The sequence below is a fragment of the Pseudorca crassidens genome, chromosome 1 (genome assembly GCF_039906515.1).
Source record: "Pseudorca crassidens isolate mPseCra1 chromosome 1, mPseCra1.hap1, whole genome shotgun sequence".
Classification (NCBI taxonomy): Eukaryota; Metazoa; Chordata; class Mammalia; order Artiodactyla; family Delphinidae; genus Pseudorca; species Pseudorca crassidens.
In genome coordinates, this window is record NC_090296.1 from 91,046,074 (window position 1) to 91,060,410 (window position 14,337).

Consider the following 14,337-nt stretch of genomic DNA (forward strand, 5'->3'; position numbering starts at 1 on the left):
TGTACTCAGATCTTTCTAACCTCAAGGTCTAGGTTCTTTTCCAACATTTTGTCCTGCCTCATGTCTTGCCTTCATTCCACATAACTGGTTTGATGATTTCACCGAGCCCTGGAATCCTGGGATACTTCCTTAAATAAGGTGAGAACGAAGTAGTCTGAGGGGTTTACATGCAAATAAATCTCCTTCCTGGTACATTCTTCTTGGGTATTTCCAGATTCTTACCTCCCCTACTCAGCTTCGCTTTGATATATGTTTTCACATTAAATGCTTCCATTTATAAGTTCTGTGGCAAATCTGAAAGTAATTTTTTAAATAAAGCTTTATGCAGGGACAGGAAGTAATTAGTGGTGGGGTTTTATTTTTGGAGGATGAGATTGGTGAGGGGTGGGGTATAGGGAGAAATTGCTTTCTGCAGTGTCAGATGAATGAGTTACAGGAAATGATGGCTCAGCCAGCAGCTTGGTGCTTGCCAGTGAGTCAGCAGTGATTCCATCCTCAGTCTCAATGCTGGAATCACAGCTGTGAAAGACACTCTTCCTGGTGAGGGCCCCTCCCTGCCTTGCTGTCGGGGGCATGGAAGCTCTGCCCACATAATGTGAGCCATTCAGTTACCTGTCCTAGTGGAGAAAGATTCACAGAACTACCTTCTTGGGTTCATGCAGATATTTCTGTGTTTCTTTAGGATTCATTGGTGTTTCTGGTTTTTTCCTCTGATACCCAGCAGAAACATCCAGTTTGGGATTGATGTAATAGCAGAATTTAATTCCTAGGGCAACATGTCATATTTTTACACTGCTTCAATGTCTAGGGTCTTTTTTTATTATTATTATTGAAGTATAGTTGATTTACAAATATTGTGTTAGTTTCGGGTGAACAGCAAAGTGATTCACTTATACATACATATATATTCCTTTTCAGATTCTTTTCCTTTATAGATTATTACAAAATATTGAGTATACTTCCCTCTGCTATATGGTAGGTCCTTGTTGTTTATTTATATATAGTAGCGTGTATATGTTAATCCCAAACTCCTAATTTACCCCCCCCTTCCCGTTTGGTAACCATAAATTTGTTTTCTATGTCTGTGGGTCTATTTCTGTTTTGTAAATAAGTTCATTTGTATCTTTTTTTTATAGCTTTCGCATATAAGCAATATCATATGATATTTGTTTTTCTCTGTCTGAATGATAATCTCTAGGTCCATCCATGTTGCTGCAAATGGCATTATTTCATTCTTTTTTATGGCTGAGTAATATTCCATTGTATACATATATATGTGGTATATGTATATATACCACATCTTCTTTAGGGTCTTTATAAATGGGAAAACACTGTGGAAAAGCAAGACAGGAAGGTGCTGCTTCAGGAAAAATGGTAGATTGAAAGAGGTCATTTTGTCATGATTGAAAATATGTGTGTGTGGCAAGAAGATTAGAACGAAATCATTACGGTTGTTGGGTTGAGATGGTAGGATTGTTGGTGATTGCTTTTTACTTTTTTTCTAGGTTTGATAAATAGGCTCACGTTGTAAAATTTATTCTAAGAACAGTTGTTTCGTATTTTAAACTAACTATCCACTTGTGGGAAAAAAAACTGGCCAAATAGCTTTAATATTTTAGGATATCTTTTTCCAGACTTTGCTCCTATTGTTAAGGTCAACTTGGTCATATCCATGGTGTCCTGTAGGAAGTGGGCAAGGAAGATTAACTTTGCTCAGAAGCTGTAGGTGCCAAGCCTTTAGTTCTTTTAGAAATTAATGCTAAGAGAGATCGAAGAACCTTTCCCAGGTCGATTAGCTGGTAAATGGTGGATTTCCATTCAAGCCCCAGTCCCATTGCCACCAAAGTCCACACTCTTTCAACTAGAGTATAGAATGATGCTGCCGCAGGGCCCAGTCCTCCAGGCTTTTCTGCAGGGCATTTTTATTTTTATTTTTTAATTAATTTTTATTGGAGTATAGTTGATTTACAATGTTGTGTTAGTTTCTGCTGTACAGCAAGGTGAATCAGTTATACATATACAAACATATAGCCACTCTTTTTTAGATTCTATTCCCATGTAAGTCATTAGAGTACTGAGTAGAGTTCCCTGTCCTATACAGTAGGTTCTTTTTTTTTTTTTTTAACATCTTTATTGGAGTATAATTGCTTTACAATGGTGTGTTAGTTTCTGCTTTATAACAAAGTGAATCAGTTATACATATACATATGTTCCCATATGTCTTCCCTACAGTAGGTTCTTATTAGTTACCTATTTTATATATAGTAGTGTGAATATGTCAATCCCAATCTCCCAGTTTAGTCCCCCTTCCCCCTTGGTAACCATAAGTTTGTTTTCTATATCTGTGACTCTATTTCTGTTTTGTAAATAGGTTCATTTGTACCATTTTTTTAGATTCCACATATAAGCGATATAGTATTTTAAGTGTGTTAACTTACCGCTGGCTTAGTTGTCCATTGAGAAAAATCGTATTGCCATATTTTTCTCTCTTCTTGAAAAACTAGGATTCTAAATTCCACGTATACATACTTGGCTTCTACTCTAGTTAGAAAGACAAATACTGAGAGTGTTGTATAGAATGCATGTGTGTGCATCTGTGTTTTTGACATTAAGATGAAAGAGGCATGGGAAGTACTTAGCTGAGTGGTTGTACTCCCCCAGAATTTGAAGTGATTCTCATGATCACACCTAAAGTTCTTAGATATATGAGATTGAGGCTAAAGCTAAATGTTTTACTGTTCAGTATAGTAGCTCTAAGTGACAGTTTCTGTTGAAGAAGGAGTGATACTGTTGCGAAGCAGAAATTTTACAGTTTCACAAAAATACCCATCGGCCCAGTAGGGCCTTAATTTATTTTTCTAATAAATTAATAACACTTAAAGATTTTTGCAGCTAATATTGTACAATTAACACTATAAGCTTTGTTGAGATACTGACATACAATATATCTGCACATATGTAATTGTACAACTTGTTAAAATTTAACATATGCCTACACCTATGAAACATCCCTTCAGTAAAGATAATGAGTGTATTCATTACCCCCCCCCAAAGATTTTTTTGGAGTGCTATATTTTCTAAGAAAAAAAAAAACCCAGCCATTTAATTTCATTATCTAATTTGATGAAAAAGGCCTGGATGGGGACTCAGGTGATGTGAGTCTGGACTCTGATCTTGCCCTAAATAGCTCCATGAAATTCAGCCAGTCCCTTAATTTTTCCAGGTCTTAGTTTTCTTATCTAAAAAATGAGGGGGTTGAACTAGATGGTCCCTAAGGCCCTGTATGGCTCTAAAGCTTAATAAAGCTAAGAGGACAGGCATACTTAGGGTATTGGTTTGTGTCCAAATGGTTTTATGTAAAAATATAGGCTTCCCCAGTAATCTGGGGTCAGCTGTGCTGCTGCTTCCCGGCCCCTCTCTGATTGATTGATCATGAACTCATTTCATTTCTTTTAATTCTCTTTCACCCTGATTCAAGGTCATTCATGTCATTACTTTCATGTTGTTCTTTCTAAGCTTAGGGAACTGTTCTACTTAAGAATTTAGGGGTAGGGCTTAAATAATGCTGGGAATTTGGCAGGCCTCAAGGGGCTGTGAGGGGCAACAGGACTGATAGCTCCTTGGATACTCTCGAGGCAGCTTGGGCATCTTAGCGGGGAGGGGGCAGAGACGAGCTGTACTGGATTTATTTCAGGGATGGGGGAAGGGAAGCAGATTGGAGTTTAATTAAAATTCTAATCCCAACTTTGCCCATCTTCTTATCAGCCACCAACATTTCTGTTTGTGGTTCTGGTGATTTTGCTGTGATAACATATGTAGTTACCTCAAAAACTCTTGCAAATTGGCCTCAAATTTCAATATGCTCACCAGATGCTTTCATCAGACTTGGCATGGTTCCATCTTTGGCCTGTGCTTTCAGAGATACCTCCTCCACCACTGCCATCTTTCTGATGGGAGGGGGGGCATTGGAGAGCTGGTGGTGAAAATTGAGCTGATTGCAAATGACAAAACAGTTTCATCGCAGCAGAGAGATCTTTCCAAACTATTTCTGTTTTCCCGTAGCTAAGTGGGATTTCTGAGGAGGGGCTGCTCTGATTTCATCTTGGCCCACCATGAGGTTCTTCCTGCTTTGTGCCTACATGCTGCTTCTGATGATTTCCCAGCTGAGAGCAGTCAGCTTTCCTGAAGACGATGAACCCCTTAATACTGTTGACTACCACTGTAAGTAATCTAAGGAACATTCTCCTTTTCTAAGAAGGAAGCTTTTTTGGTTTTGATTTTCTAAGCATATTCATCTTTAGAAAGAGAGAGAGAGTTTTATGTCTTTATAATGTTTTACATACTAATTTATCCATAATCATTTCCTAGCGTCTGGAGAAAATGGGACAGTTTAGTTAGGTGCTTTTCTAAAGCAGCCCATATATAGGTTATATGTTTTCAGTTAAAAGAAAAAGACCATTTGCTGACATTCACTGTCCTTTATTCATTCATATTCAAGACCTTAAGAGGGGAATTTAGTTAAAACCCTTTTACAACTAGTATATACAGCTAATCAATGCTGTATATCAATTCTTCAGCTCCGTAATCCTGACTGATGGTTTAGCCCATTTTTACTTGCAGATTCAAGGCAATATCCGGTTTTTAGAGGACGCCCTTCAGGCAATGAATCACAGCATAGGCTGGACTTTCAGCTGATGTTGAAAATTCGAGACACACTTTATATTGCTGGCAGGTAATTTTCCTCTCGTTGGTTTATTAGATTAAAATTCTTTTCTCTTGTGGTGCTTGCATTAATGTGTCTAGTTCATGAAAAACTAATATGTATTGTGATCAAAAATTGCAAGTAGCCAAAAATATTCACCCGGAAGAGTCAGTGTTGTGTACCAGGAACAAAATATAGCAAAAACCTTTCGCAGTCTTATTTTATTACTGCCATCAAGAAATCATGCACCATTCTTTATTCCTAAAGCAGCAGGAGAAAAAAATCATTCTTTATTCTTTTTTTAACTTGGAATTATTCAAGCAAATATTAGAAGTATGTCTGTGCTAATACCAAGTAGCAGTTTGACCCATGCCTGAAGAGCTTTCTTTGCTCCCTAACCACAGTGATATATAAAAGCGACTCACTAATGAAAAAGCACTCTTTGTTGACTTTGTTGGAGACAGAGAAAATCCAAATGATCTCCAAAACACCATAAAAGCAGATCTGTAAAAATAAAATAAGAATCAGCTTAACGTTTTTATGTATTCACATGATATGACTTACTGCCTTGTTTCCAACAGGGATCAAGTTTATACGGTAAACTTAAATGAAATCCCCAAAACAGAAGTAATACCAAACAAGGTGAGCAAGTGGAGTTGGAAAATTTATTTGCACTCTCTCAGAACTTGGTTAATGTCCCTCTCCCCTCGATATTTAAAATATTGAACTTTGGTTTGCTTGATTGATACAGAAACTGACATGGCGGTCAAGACAACAGGATCGAGAAAACTGTGCTATGAAAGGCAAGCATAAAGTAAGTGAAACAAACAAGTGCCTACTAGACTGAGTCTCTGTGGGGGCTTGAGCCCACAGTGTAAGCATATGGAATGTCTAATGTTAATGTAATTGTTACTTTCTTTAGGATGAATGCCACAACTTTATTAAAGTGTTTGTTCCGAGAAACGACGAGATGGTTTTTGTTTGTGGCACCAATGCTTTTAATCCCATGTGTAGATACTATAGGGTAAGTATATTTTATACAATGTGCTTTTTTTAAATCAACTTTTCTTCCTTTACGGGAATGTCGTTAGCGTCAAATCCTTTCTCCTATAGACCCAGTAATTTGTTTTATCTCTAATGCTATGGAGGAATAAAGACAGAATTCTTCCCGTAGAATTTCAGTGCAAATAAAGCAGTATTGCCTTCAAACATGTACATTGAACAGATGTGACACTAGCTATTTATTTTTCTTTTGTAGTTGAATACCTTAGAGTATGATGGGGAAGAAATTAGTGGCTTGGCAAGGTGCCCATTTGATGCCAGACAAACCAATGTTGCCCTTTTTGCCGGTAAGATTCTTTAGTGTAATGAATATAAATGATTAATGACATTGAAGGGGCAAAAGGAATTTAAAGGAAGAAAAAAACTCATAACTAGGATAGCTACCTCGACACAGGTGTTTCAAAGACTAAAAGCTGGGCTTCCCTGGTGGCGCAGTGGTTGGGAGTCCGCCTGCTGATGCAGGGGACACGGGTTCGTGCCCCGGTCCACATGCCGTGGAGCGGCTGGGCCCGTGAGCCATGGCCGCTGAACCTGCACGTCCGGAGCCTGTGCTCCGCAATGGGAGAGGCCACAACAGTGAGAGGCCCGCGTACCGCCAAAAAAAAAAAAAAAAGACTAAAAGCTATGAACAAGTTTTCAAAAAAGAGGAATTAAAAGTGAGCATAAGTATTCTGACACTTGGCTCTGTTGTTAACTAGGCCAGTGACCCTGAATAAGTCACTTAACTTTCTGGTGCTTCAATCCCTCATCCGTAAACTTAGATAATACTGTGGGTCAACCTGTCACAGGTTGATTCTGAGCATCAGGTTTAGATTTATTTGTATATGTAGCAATGATGTAGGTGAAATCACTCCAGAGGATATAATACACTATATAAGATAACACACTTAGGATAATTATGGCTGTTTTATCTAATTTATAACTTTGGTTTCAGATGGGAAGCTGTATTCTGCCACAGTGGCTGACTTCCTGGCCAGTGATGCCGTTATTTACCGAAGCATGGGCGATGGATCTGCCCTTCGTACTATAAAATATGATTCCAAGTGGATCAAAGGTATCTTTGAAGAACGGCTTTGGGAGATCACCAAGGGAAGTACCATGGCCGAGTGGGAACAGGAGACCTGGGCATCAGGAAATTCAGTGCATGACTTTATATTGTTTAGTTAGAGCCAAGTACAAGCTGCCTTGGTTGTGAACGGAGCATTAATGGGGGATGAGGAGACCAGTAGCCACGTCAGGAAAGTAGATTTTTATCCTAAGTGACCTCAGAAAAAAGATCTCAATTCTGTGTGCCATTTGCCTAACTCTAAATGCATGTAATAATCCTTGCCCGCTTCCATCTACCTACCCTGGAAAGTGAATCAGTAGTTCGTATCTGCAGAGTTATTTTGATCTTTGGAGTCTAGAAATCAAGATGTTTTATTTTCAGCGTAAGAAGTTTCCTTCCCTAGTTAACTCCAAGTTAATGAATAAATCTGTTGAAACAAAGACCTTTGTTGTAGTTCATTTCCCTGTAGGCTTTTTCTAGTCCATTAGCTAACATTAAAGACTCCGGGTTCCCTGAAGCTTCAGCACACCCACACTGGGATCCACAGACTCGCTGGCATATCAGAGTTCTCCTTGGCTTGAATGTAGCAATGTGACATCTGTCAGTCATGCCTGGCAGTCAGGGTCTGATACTAATTGAATTATCCTTTAGGAACCAGTTGGTTTTCAATTTCTCTTTCAGAGCCACACTTTCTTCATGCCATAGAATATGGAAACTATGTCTATTTCTTCTTCCGAGAAATTGCTGTCGAACATAATAATTTAGGCAAGGCAAGTATATGATTGTGCACTCATACTGCATGGAATTGAGCCCGCTTTGGTAAAGTCTTTGCATATTTTCCAGCACTCAAAGCATTTAGGGCCAAGTGCAGAGAGGTGAGTTGCTTATCCTGAGAATAATTGCTGTGGAATGCCTGCACAATGGCCAGAGTGGGAACAGCAGCCTTGGGCCTTGAGATTTCTTTTTTTTCTTTTTCTGTTACTACAGAGAATGTTCTGCAGGCTCCCTTGAGCTACAGATGCTTCTTTAACTCTTTAGAATCTATCGATAGCTATTCTTTCTCAGCGTCAGAAGGCAGGATGGAAAGTAAGGGCCCCTGTTCACTGTTGAATACATCAGGACAAGCCCATATGATTCTAAAATATTGCGGCCCCTTCTATGCCAGGTTTAAGAATGGTGCATTTTGTTAACAATATGAGAACAGAGCATGGGAATGGTTTCCATTCAGCCGGGCCGTTTGATAGCTCACTTCTTATGGAGCTTGTTTGGCAGAGCAGGCAAATGGCCCTTTTTTCTCACAGATAAATCTAGTTGACATTCTTACTATACAGATCCCTAGGGAGGAGGCTGCCGGAGTCTTTTGAACCACATGTATCTTTAGCATGTTTCATCCCTCCCTCATCTGGCAGCTTTTTCTTCCCATTCTTCCAACGTGCTCATAACCCTGTTGCTTTGCTTTTGTCCCGTGGGCAGGCTGTATATTCCCGTGTGGCCCGCATATGTAAAAACGACATGGGTGGCTCCCAGCGGGTCCTGGAGAAACACTGGACTTCATTTCTGAAGGCTCGTCTTAACTGTTCTGTCCCCGGAGATTCCTTTTTCTACTTTGATGTTCTGCAGTCTGTCACAGACATAATACAAATCAATGGCGTCCCCACTGTGGTCGGGGTGTTTACCACACAGCTCAACAGGTGAGAACAGATCCCCGGCGCTTCAAAAGGCCGAGAACAGGCCCATTGTCTCCTGACACCCTTCCTCTTTTTCAGCATTCCTGGTTCTGCTGTCTGTGCATTTAGCATGGATGACATTGAAAAAGTATTCAGAGGACGGTTTAAAGAACAGAAAACTCCAGATTCTGTTTGGACAGCAGTCCCTGAAGACAAAGTACCGAAGCCAAGGTAAGAAAAAAAAAAAAACGGAGAGGATTTTTGTCTTTGACAAAACCCTCCGGTCGTGGGAAGCATCCGTCCTCAGAGAGCAGCTGGGCCAACCTCCCACTCCAGGAAGGGTCCCTGTGCAGCGCTACAGACAGAAAATCAGTGAATATGACTCTGAGAGCATGAATATGGAGAGCGCCCAGAGTTCAGGGAAATAGCATCGCTCCTCTGGTTTGGTTCACTCTCCTTTCTCTCTTGACCTCGTCTTCCACGACGGACACTTAATCCCTAGATACAGATTGTGAGGGGGGACCAAACACACTATGTTCCTTTCAGGCCCGGCTGTTGTGCAAAGCACGGGCTTGCCGAAGCTTATAAAACCTCCATCGATTTCCCGGATGAAACCCTGTCGTTCATTAAATCCCACCCCCTGATGGACTCTGCCGTCCCACCCATTGCCGACGAGCCCTGGTTCACAAAGACTCGGATCAGGTAAGACTGTGCAGAAACACGGGCCCTCTCCCATCCAGTGGCTTCCCTTCCTGTTGGCCGCCCCCCTGACCTGGCTCCCCTCCTCCGGCAGGTACAGACTGACGGCCATCGCCGTCGACCATTCTGCGGGACCCCACCAAAACTACACAGTCATCTTTGTTGGCTCGGAAGCTGGCATGGTACTTAAAGTTTTGGCAAAAACCAGTCCTTTCTCTTTGAATGACAGCGTGTTACTGGAAGAGATTGAAGCGTACAACCATGCAAAGTAGGTATATTATACGAGAACACTTTCTAGTACTTCCAGTGTGTGTTTCATCTAGTCATTTCCTTCCAGCCCTCTAAATTAGCAGTGGTTTGGCATATCAGTGTTTTGTTTTGTTTTTTTCCTCACTGAAATAAAACCCAGGTTTGTTGTTTTCCTGAGTCCGCTAGGGCTTGGAGGGTAGACAGTGATGAGTTTAAAAATAATTCAGCCCTTGTTTGTCACCTATGGAAAATGAGAATATTTTATCACCACCCTCTTACCTTGAAGATATATTTCAGGACGCTACGTGGAGCAGACAGCTGATTGCAAACACACACACACAGTACACCATAATTCTTCTAACCACTGATATAAAAAATTATGTGGACCATTAAAACAAACAAGAAATAGATGAGAGAAATGGAGCAAAGAAGACTAAGGAGAGATCCAGAAATATCTAGCACAGGAAGATTTAAATGCATTAAAACATTATCCTTTTTCTTCCCTATAGTCTAACATGCTGTTCACAAATGCAATTCCCTTCGATCATCAGAACGGGAAGCCAATCTTTAAAAAACCCTTTGTCCAGCTTGAAATTAAACCAGCCATGCAGAGCAGTAGAAGATGAATCACATCATTATTACTTCCTAAACTACGTGCTTGCCTGGTTTGCTACTGAGAATATTCCTTAACGCCTCCCCGGCTCTCAATAATTGCAAAAACCAAAGCTCACTTGCCTCATGTAGTTCCTGTAGCTTTTGACTTACTAAACGTCTATCTTCAAAATGTCTCCCACAATATAGGTGCAATGCTGAGAATGAGGAGGACAGAAGGGTCATCTCACTCCAGTTGGATAAAGTTCATCATGCTTTATACGTGGCGTTCTCAAGCTGTGTTATCCGCATCCCCCTCAGTCGCTGTGAGCGTTACGCATCATGTAAAAAGTAGGCTGATGTTTCTTTCCTTATCCCGGGTCTTACAGCATCATTACCTTTGATGATGAGAAAATTCAAGTTACGTTCTGTTTGGTTTTATACAGGTCTTGTATTGCATCTCGAGACCCGTACTGTGGCTGGTTAAGCCCAGGGGCCTGTGGTCAAGTGACCCCAGGGATGCTGTAAGTATACTTTGTCACATTAGCTGAGATATTCTCCAGATGTGCTTCTATCTCTAAAGCTAGAAATTTTAGAAAACTTCCAATAGCACTACTTTTCTTTTTTGCTTTACTTTTCTTTCTTTCTTTCCTTTTTTCTGTTTTTTGTTTTTTGTTTGTTTGTTTTGTATGGGAGAAGGAAAAAAAGAAAATCTGGAGCTGTGAGAGGGAAAGGAGATTGTAGACAGTGAAATACCTACGGGAAATGGATGGAGAGAAAGAACCAATTCTCTTCTGCTCTCTTAAACATTCTAGTTGCCAAATGTTTACTAGAAATACTCATTTTAGCAAGCTATGTTGAAATGTCCTGTCTGCTCATTCTTACTAATCCATCTGTGTTCTTGGTTCTGCTCTGGTTGTCACTTGTGTTCCTATGAAGGCTGTTAACTGAAGACTTCTTTGCTTTCCATAACCACAGCGCTGGAGGATTTGAACAGGACACGGAATATGGCAACACAGCCCATCTAGGGGACTGCCATGGTAAGACCGAATCTTCCTTTCCCTCCTGGTGCTTCTTTTTGACCACATTTGCACGTGAACATTATTTTACAATCAGCCTTTTATAATGACTCAGGACACATGCCACCTAGCATTTAACTTAAACGTCACAAAAGCTGAGCTGTTTGGTCATGGGGATACATTAGAGAAGAATCTTACTTTTTTTTTTTCCTTCACCATTTACAGTCTTGTAGGAAATCTAGAGAAAGGTAGTCTAAGCAGTAGGTTACTCTTTTAATTTATAGTCCTTTCTTTTGACTTTTTGAGTTAATTGGAATTCGTAAATTTTTGCTTTCTTTTGGTTACTTTTTACTGATTACTTGTTCCTTTAATTCTTTTAGAAATTTTGCCTACTTCAACTACACCAGATTACAAAATATTTGGCGGTCCAACATCTGGTTAGTTTTTTTTCATTTTTTTGAATTAACAACCTTTTCTTTCCTTCAGTTCAGCATTTTCAGCCCCTTCTCCCTTCCTTTTGCACAGTTTGGCAGCCCTTCATTTTTCTGCTTTGACTCATAACCCCCCTGATGGTCCGAAAGACTTTTTCTTATTCAGCACTTCACCCTGTGTAGCATGTTAACAGCCCATCATTGACCAAGGCACATCCTTTAAGAAAAATCCAATGGATTAACATAGGCTGCATTCCAGCTGCACGCCCGTCCACCCAAGCTTCCTTCTCTCTCACCCCTGTGCATTGTGAATGTTCCCTCTGGTCATCTATATTCAATGGATGGCAGAATTTCATTATTTACCCCTTCTCTCCTCACCTGTCCTAAGACCTAGTAAACAAATACACATTTCCCCAAAATGTGTATTTATAAATTTGAGAGATCTTTTCTGAATGGTTTGTGGTGATCCTAGAAACCTTTGAATGTTGTGGTCTCAGTGGTGTGAAAAAGGTTCCCATCGAATGAAGCTGGTTTCTGATGTGTTAAGATGGTCGCTGGGCTCCCTGTGCCCCTCTTGTCTGCATCCGTTTTGGAGTCTTCATCTGTGACCGTTGCACCAGTCTGAATTGGGGTCTCCAGGGGTTTAACCCAAGATCATATGCTTACATTTTGAGGGAAAATCTGCTTGGCAGAAATCAGTAATAGACACACAAAGAGGTTAAGTTACTCCCGATCCTGTTGCTGGTTCTAAACCTTACCAGCAGTTTCATTCCTCAGAGGGGAGAAAAGGATGGAAGATCTTGTGTATCAGAACATCCTTATTCAGCTTGTGAATGCCATTTCTTTTGCATGAGTTGCTGCTAACTCTTTGGAAGAAACTCCCCGGGCATTTCGGAAGGCACGGACAAGGTTCATCCCTGCTTCAGTGCTTTACCGTGGATGGCGAGCCCTCAGTGCAGTCAGTAATCTACAGATAGACAAGATGTCTGTGGTAAAGCAGGACAGCCTCTTTGTCAGGTCTAAAATCAAGTGTTTATGCAGACCTAATCAGGTGTTTTCTGATGACGTTACACTGTAGGTTCCCCAGTGAAGGCAATACAGTTTCCAACCATCTATGAAAATGCTTTAAATAAATATACACAAAAGAAGTGATGTTGTCTCACAAAAGGATGAGAAACTAGCAATTAGTCTTTGGGATTCATCGTACCTTTTCCATGAGTGTCATTAATCACCGCAGAGGCTTCGTAGAGGAGTATTTTCAGTGTCTTCAAGTTCGAAATCTGCTTAATATGTCTTTATTGTTCATTTTTAGCTTATATTTTTCCCTTGCAAGAAAAGGATTTGGTATAATCTCCTTGGATGTGTTTTTATGAAATCCTAGAACAGGCTTTCTCATAAAATTTGCTTAAACTTTACTTGAAAATACAACAGACCAGTCAGAAGCCATCCGCTGTCACTACCCATGTTAATAAAAATCTGTTTGCCACCACAGACATGGAGGTATCTTCATCTTCTGTTACCACAATGGCAAGTATCCCAGAAATTACACCTAAAGTGATTGATACCTGGAGACCTAAACTGACCAGCTCCCGGAAATTTGTAGTTCAAGATGACCCAAACACTTCTGATTTTACTGATCCTTTATCAGGTATCCCAAAGGGTAAGGCCTCACCAGGGAACTCATCTCTCACTGAGTGGAAACCTGATTCCTAATATCTCTGAGGAACGTGTGGAGGTGAAGCCGGACGGAGCTGCCTCTGTTGTTACCATCGCCGCCGCTGGCCACACTCACACCGGTTTTCTGTGGTTACGTGGAGTGTGCATTCCTTAGCCGATGAAAGAGGTGGAAAGCTGTTGAAGAAGGAGTTGGTTAAACAGCCACTCAGACAATCGAATCCGTGTCGGCTTCTGTCTGAAAAAGCTACACTCTGCTGGGTATCAGAGAATTCCGAGGGTCACCCCAGCGATATCCAAAAGCAAAACTCATTAATTGCAAATATCCTGATATCGGATGTTTTGTGGAGGAGCCTTTCTCAGACTTTTGTTTAGCTGCAATTTACAATGCAATCTGAAAAGTACGGGAGGCGCGAAGTTGTTTGAATGCCACAAGCACTGAAACCTAACAGAGTGCTCGTCCGTAACTATCATTTTCAGCCCATAATAGAAGCATTTATCAGAGAGCTGTCTGCTGAGTTACCTTGTTAGACAGATCACTCTGGGAAAAAATCTATTCTTTAGTGCTTCCCAAACTGTGGTATCAGGTTTCCAATCAGTTTTTATAGCAGTGCATTGTCATTTATGATTTACATCTATTGATTTTGGTTTTATTTGTTTTCATTGTAAACAATTTTATAATCATTCTTCCTCTTTTATTTTCTTTAGTAATTCCATTTCTCTCTACGTTTCTTTCTTTGTCTTTCACAATGCCACTGAATTCCATAGCCCTCGACATTGGTGAAAAACAACTAATGTTCAAAGGCCTTAGTACTAACCTAAAGCAACAGCATCTTCAAATCACTCTGACTTACCTTACTCTGGGATAGCTGTGCTTGTAGCATGTAACAGACTTGGATACCTCTTAAACTAACATGTCTAGATGTCTGTGGTTGCATTAAAAATCCCAATAATTATAAACTAATTCACTCTTCTATTTCTAGTCTAATTTAGATATTTCTTAAATATCTTAAGATAATTGGATAATATTACTTAACATAGTATATTTCCTTAGACTGTCTGGATTTCTTTCATAGCAGGCAATTCAAGAGTGCTTCACTCCAAGATGGAATGAAAAAAAAAAAAATCAAAGTAAACACGAGAGGCTATATTTGCAGCTAACAGTGACCAAGCAGATGCTTTTAGTTGGTGAACG

At 40.2% G+C, this 14,337-nt stretch overlaps 1 protein-coding gene across 11 annotated transcripts in view; it reads left to right on the plus strand.

Annotated features, from left to right (window-relative positions):
- SEMA6D (semaphorin 6D) overlaps positions 1-14,337 on the plus strand; it is a 584,591-nt gene that overhangs the window by 566,034 nt on the left and 4,220 nt on the right. For 3 of the 11 annotated variants that reach the window (XM_067745918.1, XM_067745936.1, XM_067745927.1), the window contains 17 exons: positions 4,063-4,221; positions 4,621-4,732; positions 5,284-5,344; positions 5,454-5,516; positions 5,625-5,726; positions 5,961-6,051; positions 6,699-6,818; positions 7,494-7,582; positions 8,286-8,503; positions 8,579-8,710; positions 9,026-9,181; positions 9,273-9,446; positions 10,229-10,369; positions 10,465-10,542; positions 10,958-11,058; positions 11,418-11,474; positions 12,961-13,128. In XM_067745918.1, the coding sequence (XP_067602019.1) occupies positions 4,113-4,221; positions 4,621-4,732; positions 5,284-5,344; positions 5,454-5,516; positions 5,625-5,726; positions 5,961-6,051; positions 6,699-6,818; positions 7,494-7,582; positions 8,286-8,503; positions 8,579-8,710; positions 9,026-9,181; positions 9,273-9,446; positions 10,229-10,369; positions 10,465-10,542; positions 10,958-11,058; positions 11,418-11,474; positions 12,961-13,128 (1,972 nt within the window). In that variant the 5' untranslated portion in view covers positions 4,063-4,112. The remainder of the gene's footprint in view (positions 1-4,062; positions 4,222-4,620; positions 4,733-5,283; positions 5,345-5,453; positions 5,517-5,624; positions 5,727-5,960; positions 6,052-6,698; positions 6,819-7,493; positions 7,583-8,285; positions 8,504-8,578; positions 8,711-9,025; positions 9,182-9,272; positions 9,447-10,228; positions 10,370-10,464; positions 10,543-10,957; positions 11,059-11,417; positions 11,475-12,960; positions 13,129-14,337) is intronic. The other 8 variants (XM_067745947.1, XM_067745956.1, XM_067745962.1 and 5 more) reach the window with 8 other exon arrangements.